This window comes from Thrips palmi, unplaced genomic scaffold, assembly GCF_012932325.1.
Source record: "Thrips palmi isolate BJ-2018 unplaced genomic scaffold, TpBJ-2018v1 HiC_scaffold_2, whole genome shotgun sequence".
Lineage (NCBI taxonomy): Eukaryota > Metazoa > Arthropoda > Insecta > Thysanoptera > Thripidae > Thrips > Thrips palmi.
This window is the reverse complement of record NW_023144629.1, coordinates 9,270,474-9,286,257: the sequence shown is the minus strand read 5'-3', so window position 1 is coordinate 9,286,257 and position 15,784 is coordinate 9,270,474. Positions and strand designations below refer to the sequence as shown.

The following is a 15,784-nucleotide window of genomic DNA, read 5'->3' as shown; positions in this document are numbered from 1 at the left end:
CTATTTATATCGATTAATTAATTTAAACTTCAAAGATGGGTCCGCGGGGGTAATGTTGGCACGCGCGGTGCTCTCGTCGCAGCTCTGCCTCCCAGGGGGTGGCCTCAAGCCCGCGTGGGGAGCGAGGGAGACAGACAGAGGGATGCAGCAAGGGATGGTTGGACGAGGCAGGGGCGCCCAGGGGCGGCAAGAGACGCGAAATGTGTCAAGTGCGCTGTTAGCAACGCCGCGCCCCGCCGCGCCCCGCTGCAGAGCGCCGGATCGACTTGGCGCCACTTGGCGCCCAATCTCGCCGAGTGTCTACCCGTCTGTTGTTGTCGTGACACACTGCAAAAAAAAAAAAACAACAACCAAAAAATCATATTGACGACAGAAATATTGTTAAAAAGTTAAAAGCAATTTCGTCCATTTTTCCACAAGTTTTGCGCGGGAATGATCAGAATTATTGTTTTCCCAGCGTGGAAGGCGTCGAAAAACACGAAAACAAACTTTGGCTTCGCTGTGTGCCGAGCGGTGCGGAGTCCAGCGGCGAGGCCAAAACGGGGCGTGGTAAAATAACGCGGTGCCCGCGTGGCCCGCGCGGCCGAGGCAGATCAAGGTAGATCAAGGCATGATTAAACGATGCCCCCGGAGACGTCGGGGCTTCTGGGGCTCCTCCGGGGCTCCTCCGGGCCGCCGGGACCAACTTCCGAGGAGAGCTGCCAGCTGCCAGGACTCCGGGCAAGGCCTGCTGAGGGCGCAAGGCAGCCCAAGCACAGTGGGCCAGAAGACCAGTGGAGGCGGCCAAAACTCTAGACGCGTTTTGAGCTCCAGAGTCGCTAAATAGGACTCGAAGCGAGCGTGTGACCCCACCAATGGACTCCTCGTTCGGATAGCAATCCATTGGTGGGGTCACGCGTTCGGTCCGAGGCCTATTTGGCGACTCTGGAGCTCAAAACGCGTTAAGAGTTTTGGCCGCCTTCACTGGTCTTCTGGCCCACTGTGCCAAGGCAGCCCAAGGAGCGAAGGACGACGCCGGCCCTTTGTCCGTCGACTTCGTCTTCTTGCAGGCCGATTCCGAGAACAGGCCACGTCGCTCTGTCTCTCTCGCACCCCGACGGGGACGCCATGAGAGAGGGAGAGAGAGAGAGAGAGAGAGAGAGAGAGAGAGAGAGAGAGAGAGAGAGAGAGAGAGAGAGAGAGAGAGAGAGAGAGAGAGGCTGCTGCTTCATCGCGTCGTGTTTCCCCATCCATAGTTTGGATGAATAATGGCTCGATGGACCGCCTCGCCCGCCTTTGCACGCTCCGCCATGGTTCGCCATGCTCCGCCACCCAAGAGTCCCCAGCCGGGGCCCTGGCTCTTCCAGCGCGACGCCTTGCCACGCCTTGCCACGCCTTGCCACGCCGTGCCACGCCTTGCCACGCCTTGCCACGCCGTGCCACGCCTTGCCACGCCTTGCCACGCTGTGCCACGCCTTGCCACGCCTTGCCACGCTGTGCCACGCCTTGCCACGCCTTGCCACGCCTTGCCACGCCGTGCCACGCCTTTCCACGCCTTGCCACGCCTTGCCACGCCTTGCCACGCCTTGCCACGCCTTGCCACGCCGTGCCACACCGCCGAAGGGAAAATCGAAACAACACCGTGAGGCATCCCGGACCGAAGCTCGCCGATTCTTATAAGTCGCTATTCTTCACTGAAAAACCAAACGTGGCCTAGACCCGCCTAGACCACACACAAAATCTATGTGTGTACTCAGTACACACTTCTAGGTGCGTTCTTACAAGCATGCACTTCTAGGTGTGTACTTGCCTAAGCACGCACCTAGAAGTGTGTACTTGAACGAGTACACACTTTAAAGTGTGTACTCAGTGAGCACACACATAGAAGTGCATGCACGCACCTAGAAGTGTGTACTGAGTACACACATAGTGTGCACACCAGCCATTTTTTGGCCGCACCAAACGTGGTCTAGACCACACCAACTGATGCGGTCAAAATGGCACCCATTTGACCACACCAGTGGTGTGGTCTAGACCACGTTTGGTTTTCCAGTGTTGTGTTGCGGTGTGGAGAGCAGTGCAGCTACTGTACCTCTCTCGCGCACCCACTACCATGCAAGTCATCGTCTCCACGCCCTCGCCTCCACGCCGCGCAGCAGTGTGCTGGCACTCACCAGGCCAGCTCTTGTCTCTCTCACCATACTTTAGACGAGGATTTCGAATTTTCACTGCATTGTTGTTGTTGTTGTCATCGCTGTTTTTGTTGCTGTTTATCATCATCATTGTCTCCTCCTTCTTCGTCTTCTTCGTGATCCGGTCCGGAGGGAAGACAAGGGAGGGTAGAGGACGAAATGATAGAACCTGATCCCTTAATCCCAGAGGCCGATCTTGCCCCGCTGCTGCTGCCGAGGCCCGCCTGCCGGCCACCCGACTACCCATGGGTGCGAGAGAGACAGTCACGGAAACGACTCAGGCCGCTGTCTCTCTCTCTCTCTCTCTCTCTTCCTCTCTCTCTCTCTCTCTCTCTCCCTCTCTCTCTCTCTCTCTCTCCCTCTCTCTCTTTTTTCCCGCCGGCTGTCCGGCACTGCACAAAAGACCGCACTGATAAGCGGCCTGCAGGTTCAGGAGCCGTTTCTTCGCTCTGTCTCTCTCGCACCCATACGCCACGCTCGAGGAGTGCGAGAGAGACAGAGCGACGCCTTCTCGGCGCCAGCCTCCACCAGCCTCCGTGCGCCGCCTTCAAACTGACTGTTTAAGTCCGCCGCTACAGTGCCTAGGCCGGTGGAGCGGTTCCCTAGGCCGGCGCAAGCCGCATCCGCACCACGTTCCGAGACGCAGGCGCAGGGCCCGGTCGCTCTGTCTCTCTGCCACCCATGTGGAACGCCCCGTGCGTGCGAGAGAGACACGTCCCACTCGGACTCCGGCTGCAGGCACGGCCACCCCAGAGCGATAGGGTTGTTGTCCGAGTCACTCCTGGGCCTGACGTACGGCCGCACGGCCCAGCCTTCGCGACCAGCAGCCTCATTCCGTCGCTCTGTCTCTGTCGCACTCGCGAGGCAGCCCGTAGGGGTGCGAGGGAGACAGAGCGGCGAGGAGGGCCTGCCCGTGTGCTCCGCCACCAGGGCGTCGCACAGTGGGCCAGCAGATCGGTGGAGGCCGAGGTGGAGGCGGTCAAAGTACCGCACGCGTTTTGAGCTCCAGAGTCGCTAAACAGGACTCGAACAGAACGTGACCCCACCAATGGATTCCTCGTTCGGAGAGCAATCCATTGGTGGGGTCATACGATCGGTTCGAGTCCTGTTTAGCGACTCTGGAGCTCAAAACGCGTCTAGAGTTTTGGCCGCCTGCGCCGGCCTTCTGGCCCACTGTGCGCCGACGCGGCCGGAAAAACTAGAGAGGGCGCGGCGTGCAGCCCTTGGGCCAGCCCCTTGCCGCCCCACCCGAATAAGCCAATAGAGGGGCCTAGGCCCTGCCTCGCACCGCCTCGCACTGCTTGCGGCCGCCACACCACGGCGCCGTGTAGCGGGGCGTGGCACTGTCGCGGCGGGGCACGGCGGGGCTGTGTTTATATCCCCCGGCTGTATAGCCTCTGAGCCTGCTAGGAGGTCGCTATGGGTCGATATCGCGGCACTAGTGCAGTGCCACACAAAGGCCGCCGCGGTGTGCCATACTCCTTTCTCTCTCTCTCTCTCTCTCTCTCTCCCTCTCTCTCTCTCTCTCTCTCTCCGTCACACACACGCACACCTACACACACACACACACACACATGCCCGTTTGCGAAATCCTTTCAGCACACATGCTCTATATGCGCCCCGCCCGCCCCTTCCGTCTTGCATGGAGATCCGGGACTACGGGCGCCTCGGCTGCCACGGTTGAACCGCGCAGGTCAGTGCGCACCGCGGCACCGCGGCACCGCGACACCGCAGGGAGCAGGGATCAAAGGGACGGGGCGGCGGGGCGGCGGCCGAACACTCACCCGCGGCACCGGCACTGGGAAGGGAAGGTGTTTGGCTCGGCAGCGCGGCTCGGCAGGTAGGAGGCTGACTGGCAGGCTGACTGGCGCACAGTGGGCCGGAAGACCGGTGAAGGCGGCCAAAACTCCAGACGCGTATTCACGCGCGTATTCAGCTCCAGTGTCGCTGAATGGGCTTCGAACCGAACGTGTGACCCCACCAATGGATTCCTCGTTCGGAGAGCAATCCGTTGGTGGGGTCACACGTTCGGTTCGAGTCCCATTTAGCGACTCTGGAGCTCAAAACCCGCCCGGGGTTTTGACCGCGTCCACCGGTCTTCTGGCCCACTGTGCGCCAGTCAGCCTGCCAGTCAGCCTCCTACCTGCCGCCCCGCGCTGCCGAGCCAAACACCTTCCCTTCCCAGTGCCGGTGCCGCGGGTGGAGCGGAATATTGGTCGGGTTTTTTACCACCGTTCGACCACGCCAGGCCTTGCTGCGCTTTCGTCACTGCGTCTCTCTCGCACCCATGGGCGGCCCGTAGGGGTGCGAGAGAGTCGCAGCCTGCAGGCTCCCCGCGGGGCGTCGCCTCGCCGCCGCGGTTCATGTGGTGGCCGCGGCGCGGGGCGTGGGAGGGCTGGGGTGGGGGTAGGCAGATAATTGTCTCCCAGCCACAAAGCCTGCCGAGGGGTCATTTCGGCCCCGCGGCTGAATGAAGCCTCCTGTAGCGCTTGCGGTGGCGGCGGCGGGCTGCCTTCCATCATTTTTTGTGTATCTCATCTCGCTTTGTTTTTCTGCCGATGACGTCCTGGTTGGGGGCTTTTCCGCGATGTCCGGTCGCGCCACCCTAAAGCGCGGACGTTGTGGCGAACAGAGTGCCCGCCCAGGGGCCAATTTCCCTTTCCCTTCTCCCGAAAAAAAGGACGCCCAAATCAACGGTGAGTTGGTACTCTGTCTCTCTCGCACCTACAGGGGACGGGCAGTGACTGCGAGAGAGACAGAGCGACGGAAACGACTCTCGGAGTCAGTCGGCTGCGCTCGGGCTGCTTGTGTTGGTTCGCTCTGCGGCCGCAGCGGCCGCGATGGCGGGGGATGGCGGGGAAGGCCTGGAGGAGTGCGGCCGCTTGATTTGATGGGCCAGCTGCCCGGCCTGCCCGGTCGAACAAGGAAGCGGAGTGGCGCACAGTGGGCCAGAAGACCAGTGGAGGCGGCCGAAACTCTAAATGCGTTTTGGGCTCCAGAGTCGCTAAATAGGCCTCGAACCGAACGTGTGACCCCACCAATGGATTGCTCTCCGAACGAGGAATCCATTGGTGGGGTCACACGCTCGCTTCGAGGCCTGCTTAGTGACTCTGGAGCTCAAAACGCGTCTAGAGTTTTGGCCGCCTCCACTGGTCTTCTGGCCCACTGTGTGGCGGCAGGTCTCTCCGAGTCTCTCCTGGCCGCGTCCCCGGGGCCAAGCAGCCAGCAAGCGGCAGCCGCGCCAGCGAGGGCTTCAAAGACCACCGCGAAATATTACTTTCTGGTGGCTGGCGTGCCGAGGCGTGCCGAGGCGGGCCCGGGGTGGGGCTTCGGGAAATAGGGTTGGCGCCCCACCCCGCCCCACCCCGCCCCACCCCGCCCCGCCCCGCCCCGCCCCACCCCGCCCCGCCCCGCCCCGCCCCGCTCTCCTTCTGCAGCTGCTCATTTTGGCGCGCGGAAGCCAGAAGCCGGCGTCGTGGCGGCATCCGTTCGGTCTGCTGGGGTTAGAGTCCAAACCGTTTCACCCTCGGCCGCGCAAGCTTCTTTTGTCAGACATAACAAACAGCCAAGGTCAATTTTGCAAAAAAAAAAAAAAAAAAAAAAAAAAAAAAAAAACCATTTGACTGCTGGGAAACCGAATAAAGTGCATGTGCAATGCAAGTTTGGGAAATGGACGATGCTACTGTGCCCAAAACTCAAATGTTATCAAGTTTGCAAGAAAAAAAGTCGCAAAGCAAAATGACCCACTCGTCAATACCCCATGGAGTACAGATTGTCCCCCCATCCACGAGAGAGCGGGGGAGGAGCGTAGCGACGTGATATCAATGGGAAAAAAATTGACTGGGTGACACACGATATACCTCACACACGAGTGACTTTAATGACGTTGCCTTGTTTTTTGTGTTATGGGCATGAAGGATCAATCAATAAATATTTCGCTGTGTGTGTGAATGTGTGTGTGAGTGTGCCGCAGCTGTGTGGGCGGGGGCGGGGGGCAGTGGGAGGGGGCATCAAGGGGTTGAGGGCCGGCAGCGCTGTGCGGCGCTGTGTCTCTCTCTTTCCGACCCAATCACGCTAAGCCTCTGCCTTGTTGCTGTTGCAGGTCTCCGCCAGGGCCACGGCGCCCCAGCCACCGCAGGCGGCGCTGGAGGTGGTCGACAAGGGTGAGTTGCTGCGGTCGCTGCGTTGCTACACTGTGCGGGCCGCCGCCACGGCATGGCCACGGCGCCGCGGGCCTGACTCCCCGGAGCGAGGCTAGCACGCGGCACGCGCTAGCTGGGGAATCACAAAGCCTTCTTTCTGAACTCTAGAGAGTCTTCGATATGTGGTTCCGGGAGTCTGTTAATTAATCTTTTTTATCAACTGCACTGGTAAAACTGAAGCGTAGTTGTATGCTTGATTCAAGCCTACAATTACGCTCGAAGACTACTTTACGCTTGACGTCAAGCGTAGTGAAGAAATTCTCCCATGCATTTAGATAGGCGGGAGAGGGGCAAAATGGAGAACTATGCTTGAAGCCGAGCGTAGTTCTACTACGCTTGAAGAAAGGCGTAAAAGTACGCTTGAGTTCTACCAGTGTGCGGGCCGCGCCATGAGTGTTTCCACGAGCCGTCCAGGCCTTGAACCTGGAACAAGGCTCCTTGAACCTGGAGCAAGGTTCCTGGGGAACAAGGTTCCTTGAGCCTGGAACAAGGTTCCCTGAACCTGGGAGAAGGTTCCTTGAGCCTGGAGCAAGGTTCCTTGAACCTGGAGCAAGGTTCCATGCTCCAGGTTCCAGGCTCCAGGCTCCAGGTTCCATCGTTCCTGAGGCGTGTCTTTCTGTCCGCGCAACAGGCGCCGCCCTGCCCGTGGCCGCCGCCCTCCGGCAGCCCACCTCGACGGCCAGGCCCACGCCCGCCTCCGCCCGCGCCGACGACGACGATGACGAGGAGGACGACGACGAGGACGACGAGGACCTGGAGGAGGAGGAGCAGCACTACGAGGACGAGGAGGACCAGGGCGACGCCGACGAGGAGGACGACGAGGACGACGAGGACGAGGACGACGACGAGGCCTACCAGGAGGACATGCAGGCCCTGAAGCACACCGACGTGGACCGCCAGCTGCTGCTGTTCAAGAGCGAGCTGGAGTGCCCCGACGTGGACTACGACAAGATGAAGGTGCGTCGTCAGCAACTTGCCACTTCTTTTTGGCGGTTCGCGGTTCCGCCTCGTTTATTTCCACCGGACACACGCACTCACTAATGCAACAACATTTCGACCGGTTAGGCCGAACACGCTGCGAGGGGAGAGAGGGGGGGGGGCTCAATGCCAGCAGCACACGCTTGGTGAAACAGTAGCCGAGAGGAAGGTAGATACGGGGTTAGACACAAAGGCGGACAGAGAGACAGACCGACAGACAGACAGACAGACGGACCGACAGACAGATAGACCGACAGATCCCAATCCACTATACCGCTCAAGGACGCCCGTGGTGGCTTTCACGTGTGAGAGGGGAAGGGGGTAGGAGGCTGGCTGGTGTGAGAGAGAGGGGGCGAGCGGGCCGAGCGAGAAAACGGAATAGAAATGGAAAAGGGGAAGAGAGAGAGAGAGAGAGAGAGAGAGAGCAGAGAGAGAGAGAGAGAGAGAGACAGAGAGAGAGAGAGAGAGAGAGAGAGAGAGAGAGAGAGAGAGAGAGAGAGCGAGAGAGAGAGAGAGGGGGGGGGAAAGGGGGAGGGGGAAGCGGCATTCTACGTTAATTAATTTTCCAGGAACGTCTCTGTCCTGATAGGAACCCCGAACAAACGAATCTCTGTGGCCGCTGTGCCGATATGGGCCCTAGTAATTAACTACAACAGCCACAGTCAGTCGTGGAGCCTTTGCACAGCCTCGGCACAGACCCTGCGCAGCGCGCGCAGCCATGCGGACGCGAAGCGAACGAACGCCAACGCGCGCGCCGCGTCAGCGGTTCGAATCCCGGCGAAGCTTCTGCTTTCGGAAGCGGGGCTTTTCTTCTCGACCGGCGCGGGAATATTCCCAAGACGAGGATCGCCTTGCCCGGCGAGTACACTCTAAATGTCTTACAAATGAAAGGCTGCTCCAACGTAGAATAGAAATGAAATTCGACAAAACATCAATAGGGTACAATGAATTTTCAAAGGCAGGGTACACGACCAACTCTTTACCATGGAGAATTTTTCACCGGGGAGAATATTTTGTATACGACTTTTAGAGTGGGGACACTTGCGAGGGCGTCCTTCGGATTTCTTTCATCCGGATGCCGCCTAGTCGATGTTGTTGCTGCCTACACTGCTGTTGTTGTTGTTCAGGATAAGATGCTGCGGCACTACGAGAAGCGCATGCGCGGCGGGTACGCCTCCGGCAAGGGCGTGCTGCTGAACCTGCTGTTCATCCACCTGGACAAGAACAAGGACGGCCACCTGGACCACGCCGAGCTGGACAAGGTGAGGGGGAAAACGAGAGAGAAAAACCCGAAAAAAGCGCGCTGCACGGGCTCTCGGCCTGGCGGCGCTCCAAGAGGCCAAGTGCGGGCCGCTGTAAAACCGCCATGCTCTGCTGACAAACACGCTTTCGAAAGCAGGGGCGCGCTCCGGCCGAGCGAAGAGTCGTTTCGTCGCTCTGTCTCTGTCGCACTCACGGGGCTCTCCGTGAGGGTGCGAGAGAGTGACAAACCGAATCTCCTGAATCGCTCGGATGAATGGGGAATGTGAGTCGTACCGGTTGACTTTTTTGTGTTCGCTAAAAAAACGCTATCCCGCGTTGAGGAACGTTTGGACCAACTTGGCGGTGTCGACGGGATGTTTTACTCCCCGGCTGCCCTTACCCCCGGTACACTGTGCCTAGGCATGTTTTACCCCCCCCCCCCCCCGGGAAATTGTGCCTAGGCACATTGTACCCCCCACCCTCGAGGGTAGGGGGTACAATGTGCCTAGGCATGTTTTACCCCCCGGTAAAATGTGCCTAGGCACGTTTTACCCCCCCCCCGGTAAAATGTGCCTAGGCATGTTTTACCCCCCACCCTCAAGGGTAGGGGTACAATGTGCCTAGGCATGTTTTACCCCCCTTGGTACAATGTGCCTAGGCACGTTTTACCCCCCACCCTCGAGGGTAGGGGGTACAATGTGCCTAGGCATGTTTTACCCCTCACCCTTTGTCACCGAGCTGTGTGACACAGCCGAGACGAAACTTAAGTGCTGACCCGACCAATAAATGACTGTTAAACCCGTTGACATCAGCTCTGCGGCAAACAGGTGATGGATTCCGAGAGTCGTCGCTCTGTCTTTCCCCCACTAAGAGCGCCCAGACTGCGAGAGACGCGGAGCGCCCGAGGTAAAACGTGCCTAGGCACATTTTACCGGGGGGTAAAACATGCCTAGGCACACTGTACCCCCTACCCTCGAGAATGGGTGTAAAACATGCCTAGGCACATTTTACCGGGGGGGTAAAACATGCCTAGGCACATTGTACCCCCTACCCTCGAGGGTGGGGGGTAAAACATGCCTAGGCACATTTTACCGGGGGGGGGGGGGGTAAAACATGCCTAGGTATGATGTACCGGGGGTAAAAAGCTCCAGGGGGGTATAACATACCGGTTACAGCGGCAACGCACAGTGGGCCAGAATACCGGTGGAGGCGGCCAAAACTCTAGGCGCGTTTTGAGCTCCAGAGTCGCTAAATGGGACTCGAACCGAACGTGTGACCCCACTAATGGATTGCTCTCCGAAACGCTGGTCTCGTACTGAGCACGGTTATCGTGCACCCCAGCAAGGGCATGCCAGAGGAAGGTCTCGAGACCACCAGCCCCTCGATAGAGTACGCCTACTGGACTTGGATCGGACGCAGTGGCCGCTCAAAGTCAACGAAAACCACGATTTTCAACTGAAAGCAGAATTTTGTCGCTGCTTCGTATTCACATCCTCCGCGCGCGCACAAAACCAGCGGGATGTGAAGTCACACTCCCGGTGTTGCAGGTCCTGTCCGAGGTGCACGCCGACTGGCCCGAGAACTGCCGGCCCTCGCTGCTCATCATCCACGACGACAGCGACGGCGACGAGGTGCTCAGCAGCGAGGAGTTCGTCAAGTCCTTCAACAAGACCAAGCGTAAGCGGCCACAACCGCGTCAAACAATGCTTGACCTCGCGCTCTCAGCCTCACGCCAAAAGTTTGACGCCGCCCACAAACTTGCCCGTTCATTCAACACGGTTGTAGGGTCTGGCGTGCGCGTAGATTCGCGCAGAAAACGGAACCTAACTTACCCTGGCCTTGCCGAATCTGACGTCGCCTTTCTGCCCTGCCGCAGTGAGCTACCCCATCGAGGGCGTGTCGCTGGTGACGCTGGACAAGGACCTGCAGTGGGTGTCGCAGCGCGCCAAGCAGGGCGACAACGTGGAGCTGGCCTGCGACGTCAGCGGCACCCCCGCGCCGCCCATCGTCTGGGAGCGCAACGGCGTGTACCTGGGCACCTCCAAGGTGAGCACCGCAGCGCCGCAGAGCGGGCCAGAAGACCGGCGCAGGCGGCCGAAACTCTAGACGCGTTTTGAGCTCCAGAGTCGCTAAACAGGACTCGAACCGGACGTGTGACCCCACCAATGGTTTCCTCGTTCGGAGAGGAATTCATTGGTGGGGTCATACGTCCGGTTCGAGTCCTGTTTAGCGACTCTGGTGCACCGTCGAGCTCTCGAACGCCGCAGTGTGCTGACTGAGCTGACTGTGCTGACTTCGGCCCCGCAGCCCGCCGGCGCTCCCGCTGGCGCCACCGAGGAGCCACCACACTACCCGGCCGTGGACCTGGGGCTGCGCGTCTTCGAGGACGGCTCGCTCTTCATCCCCAACACCAACATGTACCACGCGGGCAACTTCTCGTGCTACACGCCGCGCAACACCGAGGTGGTCCAGAACCACCACCTCGACGTCTACAGTGAGTGACCACTGTCCTCGCGCACAGTGGGCCAGAAGACCGGTGGAGGCGGCCAAAACTCTGGACGCGTTTTGGAGCTCCAGAGTCGCTAAATGGGGCTCGAACCGAACGCGTGACCCCACCAATGGATTACTCTCCGAATGAGGAATCCGTTGGTGGGGTCACACGTTCGGTTCGAGTCCCACTTAGCGACTCTGGAGCTCAAAACGCTTCTTGGATTTTGGCCACCTCCGCCGGTCTTCTGGCCCACTGTGTCGCGCCTTGCCCGTGAAAGCCCTTTGCTAACCGCCGTTCCCTCCCCAGCCACGCCCACCGTGACCGTGGAGCCGCGCGTGCAGACGCGGCAGCCCGGCGAGGACGCCGTGGTGTTCTGCCACGTGACGGGCGAGCCCTTCCCGCAGGTCCAGTGGCTCAAGGGCGAGGAGCCGCTGCGCGCCACCGACCCGCGCAAGTACGTGACCATCGGCAACGGCACCGAGCTGCGCGTGCGCCACGTGGACTTCACCGACACCGGCGTGTACTTCTGCCAGGCCAAGTCCGGCGTGGGCACCACCCGGGACATGAGCACGCTCATCGTCATGCGCCAGGACGCGCAGTGTGAGTGGCCGCCGAGGCCCCCAGCCGAGGGTCGCGGGTTCGAGTACCGACACCCCAAGATTTTTTTTTCGCTCCACTTTATCGTTGACTGAGGCCTTCGTGTTGCCCCGCAGCGCTTAAACTGCAGACCATGCAGCACCGCTTCTTCGTGTTCCACGACCGCGGCATCTCCATCCACGAGCCGCGCTCCTGCCACATGCACCACTACATCCGGCCGGCCACCGTCATCCCCGGCACGCAGGTCAGTCCCGGCCCCCGGCCCCACAGGACCCACAGTGGGCCAGAAGACCGGTGGAGGCGGTCAAAACTCTTGACGCGTTTTGAGCTGCAGAGTCGATAAATGGGGCCCGAACCGAACGTGTGATCCCATCAATGGATTGCTCTCCGAACGAGGAGGAATCCATTGGTGGGGTCAAACTTTCGATTCGAGTTCCATTTAGCGGCTCTGGAGTTTTGGCCGCCTCCACCGGTCTCCCGGCCCACTGTGCAGCAAGACTCCCCTCGAGGCGATACACCGTGCGCCGAGCCAGCCGTAGACCCCCGCGCGGGGTATCGCCACCGGCGCGTGACACCGTTTGGCCTTGCAGAGCGCGCTGTGCGGCGACAACGTGGACAAGCGCTGCATCTGGGGCGAGGCGCTCAACGTGGAGGACCGCTACATCTACGTGACGCAGCCCTACCTGGACCGCATCATCGTCATCTCCGTGCCGATGCTGGCCGTCGTCGAGGTGCGGCCTCCGTGTTTTATCCTTTTCGAACCCGCCGCCAAATATGTCCTCGCGGCCTGTGCATTTGTAACGTTCTTACACTTTCGGTACCTTCGGTGCCCGCAGGCCATCGCGACCGACAAGTACCCCGTGCGCTTGACCTACGTGCCCCACACGAGCCAGGTGTGGGTGTTGAACTGGCGCAGCGAGCAGGACCGCGGAGCCAAGACCATCCAGGTACGTGCCTCGGCTGTGCCTCGACTGTGCCGCGGTAGGCAATCACCTCGGGAGCGCCTGGCAAGTCGAGGGTAGGCAATCCGACGCACGCCTGCGCGGCGGGCCTGCATACCGCAAGCGCCTGCCGAGTCGAGGGTAGGCAATCCGACGCACGCCTGCGCGGCGGGCCTGCCTACCTCACGGGCGCTCTCCCCGCTCGACTCGGCTGCGCCCGGAGCTTCACGGACTTTCCTCACCGGAACCCGGACTGTTGCAGGTGATCCGGGACGCCGTCGAGAAGCGCAAGCACGTGACCGTACACCTGGAGCCAGTCCGCGGCCAGTTCGACCTGATCCAGGGCCTGTTCCTGCCCCCGATGGGCCGCGTAAGTCTGTCTGTCTGTCTCTCTCTCTCTCTCTCTCTCTCTCTCTCTCTCTCTCTCTCTCTCTCTCTCTCTATCTCTCTCTCTTCTCTTTCTCTTTCTCTTTGCCCCTGTTTCTTGCCGCGCCGTGCTGACCGGCTTGTTGTCGTCCAGGACCTGATGCGCGGCATGCGGTTCGGCTACGTGTCGCACGCGCGGCGCCAGGCGCTGTCCAAGGTGGACCTGGAGGAGCTGCGCTACGCCCGCACCGTGGACCTCAGCCGCTACTCGTGCGTGCCCGTCGACGTGGCCTTCTCCGCGCTGTGTGAGTACTCTGCCTAACAGAGCGGCCGCGGGTTTGACCACCGCCTCACAGTGTGCCAAAAGACGGTGGAGGCGGCCGAGACGCGTTTCGAGCTCCAGAGCCGCTAAGTGGGACCCGAAGCGAACGTTTGGCCCCACCAATGGATTGCTCTCCGACCGAACGAGGAATCCATTGGTGGGGTCACACGTTCGGTTCGCGCCCTATTTAGCGACTCTGGAGCTCAAAACGCGTCGAGAGTTTTGGCCGCCTCCACCGGTCTTCTGGCCCACTGTGCGCCACCTGCCACCATCACTTTTGTGATTCGGACTCTGCTCCCGCAGACGGCTTCGTGCTGGTGCGCTGCCAGAACCCGCGCACGGGCCAGGACTCGAAGCTGCTCCTGCTGGACTACATGACGGACGCCGTGCTGGCCCAGTTCCCCAACCTGGCGGGCCGCGTCTACGTGACGCCCGACTCGAGGAAGCTGGTGGCGCTGCAGGAGGGCAAGCACGGCGTGGACATCGTCGTCATGCGCATCACGGGTGAGTGGGAAGCAGTGGCGGGTCTGGGAAGGGGGGGGCACTTTTTGCTTGCATTTCAAGCGACTATCTAGATGCTGGGGGACCGCGACGCCCTGGCCTTTCTAAACGTCTCTCTTCCGCAGCCATGGGCCTGTCCTTCCACTTCGACATCCGCAGCACGCTGAACGTGAGCGACGTGGCCTTCTACCCATCCACCTCGGCCCACGGCTACGACCTGTTCGCCACCACCGTGGACAAGGACGACATCCTGTTCCTGGACCTCTTCACTGGTAAAAGCCGTCCCAAACACCGACGAAAAACCACTGAACCGAGCCGGATTTGAACCCGCGACCTTCTGCTCTGACTCCGCAGGCCAGGTGGAGATGATCACGGGCGCGGGCAAGCCGCTGCCGGCGTCCAAGGCGCGCTTCGGCGCGGCCAGCAGGCCCATCTACTCGCCCAGGACCTTCGACCGGTACCTGGTGTCGCCCGGCTACGACGCCGTGTTCGTCGTCAACGGCCACGCCCGCGCCGTCAACTGCGAGGTGGGCGGCGTGGACGACCCCCGCCTGGCAGTGTGGGCCGCCAGCATGCCCGCGTAGGCTGCCAAAGGCGCCGGGCCGAATCCACCCGCCGCCGGCCGGGCCTCCGAGGAACCAGAGGAACCGTCTCCACTCCACACACCTCGCCGCGCCGGCTCGCCCCACCGAGGCCTCGCGAGCCACCATGAGACCCTGGAACCCCTGGAGGCGGCTCGGGGACGGCCCCCTGGTGGCGGCTCGGGGACGGCCCCCTGGAGGCGGCTCGGGGACGGCCCCCTGGAGGCGGCTCGGGGACGGCCCCCTGGAGGCGGCTCGGGGACGGCCCCCTGGAGGCGGCTCGGGGACGGCCCCCGGGGGCGGCCCCCGAACCACCATCACGCAGCGACACAGCCACAGTCAGGGCGCCGACTCCTCCTCCCTGACGGCGCGATGAGGTTGCTGGTTTTATAGTCAATAAGTCACCGTCGTTTCCCGAGAGCCGCGCGCCAGTCACGCTAGGGTGGCCGCCTTCCCGGCGACACGCTCACGACAAGCGTCGGCCACTGTGAAAAGGCACTTCCACAGGCCGCGCCACCCAGTGGCAACCCTAGTCTGCAAACCCTTGGCTGTATCCTGGTGGAAGTTTCAGTCTGGGAGCCTCTCTCCGTCGCGCGGTGCGAACCCTAGTCAGAAAACACCTGGCCGTCGCCCGGTGACAACCCCAGTCTGCGACCCCTACCTCTCCACCCCTTTGCTCTCAAAGGCCCCACCCCACCCCGCCCCGAAAAAAAGTAGTAGCTGTCCCGGTGCTTGCCAGTGTAGCGATAGCGCCCTCACCACCTCTCAGCGCAGAGCACACCCCTCCCCCGTCCCGTCCCTTCCCCGGCCGAGTCCCTGGAGATGATAGGGATTTCTGGCTCACCCCGAGCTAGGTACTTCCAAAACGGATCGTGGGAGTACAACGTACCATCTGCGAAAATGATGCTCTCTTCTCTGGGCAGAGCCACTTGCTGCTACCGTAGTACGTTGCTTTAGGGATTGATTAAGAAACTAATATCATCTCACGTTATCGAAGTAATGTTTAAGCTATCGTAAGTTCACTACTTTTAAACGTATCATGTTGTTGTTAGGAAAGTTATTGACTTGTACCTAAGATTAATTATTTTGAAAATATCTGGCCTGCTCGAATTTTCTCTCTGATCTTAGCCGCAACACCTTCCAAACAGAAGGTCCGAGTAAAACTGTAATCATTTAAGAGTAACGTCCAAATTATGAGTGGAATCCCCCCCTTTTTAGATTATTTGCACTTGGGACGACAATATTTGTCCAATAATTTTTAACCACTGAGTCCGCAACATTCTAGATGGTCAATGTTTTAAAAATGAAGAAATGATGTAGGTTAAACGATGCCTTCCATGGTAGATTGCTTGAAAAAAAAAGTTAAAGCTTGCGATTTGAAGTGCACTGGAT

The 15,784-nt window shown here is 60.3% G+C and overlaps 1 protein-coding gene across 1 annotated transcript; it reads left to right on the top strand.

The window, feature by feature from the left end:
* Positions 1-7,100: 7,100 nt before the first annotated feature.
* LOC117647252 (follistatin-related protein 5-like) lies at positions 7,101-14,551 on the top strand. Its single transcript, XM_034388941.1, has 14 exons — positions 7,101-7,330; positions 8,479-8,613; positions 10,141-10,270; positions 10,470-10,639; positions 10,901-11,087; positions 11,391-11,684; positions 11,798-11,925; positions 12,272-12,412; positions 12,518-12,628; positions 12,885-12,992; positions 13,143-13,293; positions 13,614-13,814; positions 13,937-14,083; positions 14,166-14,551. Exons 1-14 carry the CDS (start codon positions 7,238-7,240, stop codon positions 14,393-14,395), a joined length of 2,226 nt encoding a protein of 741 aa, XP_034244832.1. The 5' UTR covers positions 7,101-7,237; the 3' UTR covers positions 14,396-14,551.
* Positions 14,552-15,784: the final 1,233 nt, after the last annotated feature.

Excerpts from the sequence above, each read along its gene's own strand:
- LOC117647252 (XM_034388941.1), top strand. The coding sequence starts at position 7,238 with ATGCAGGCCCTGAAGCACACCGACGTGGACCGCCAGCTGCTGCTGTTC. Across the intron at positions 10,640-10,900 it reads TGTACCTGGGCACCTCCAAG|CCCGCCGGCGCTCCCGCTGG; the intron begins GTGAGCACCGCA and ends TCGGCCCCGCAG. Across the intron at positions 13,294-13,613 it reads CGTGGCCTTCTCCGCGCTGT|ACGGCTTCGTGCTGGTGCGC; the intron begins GTGAGTACTCTG and ends CTGCTCCCGCAG.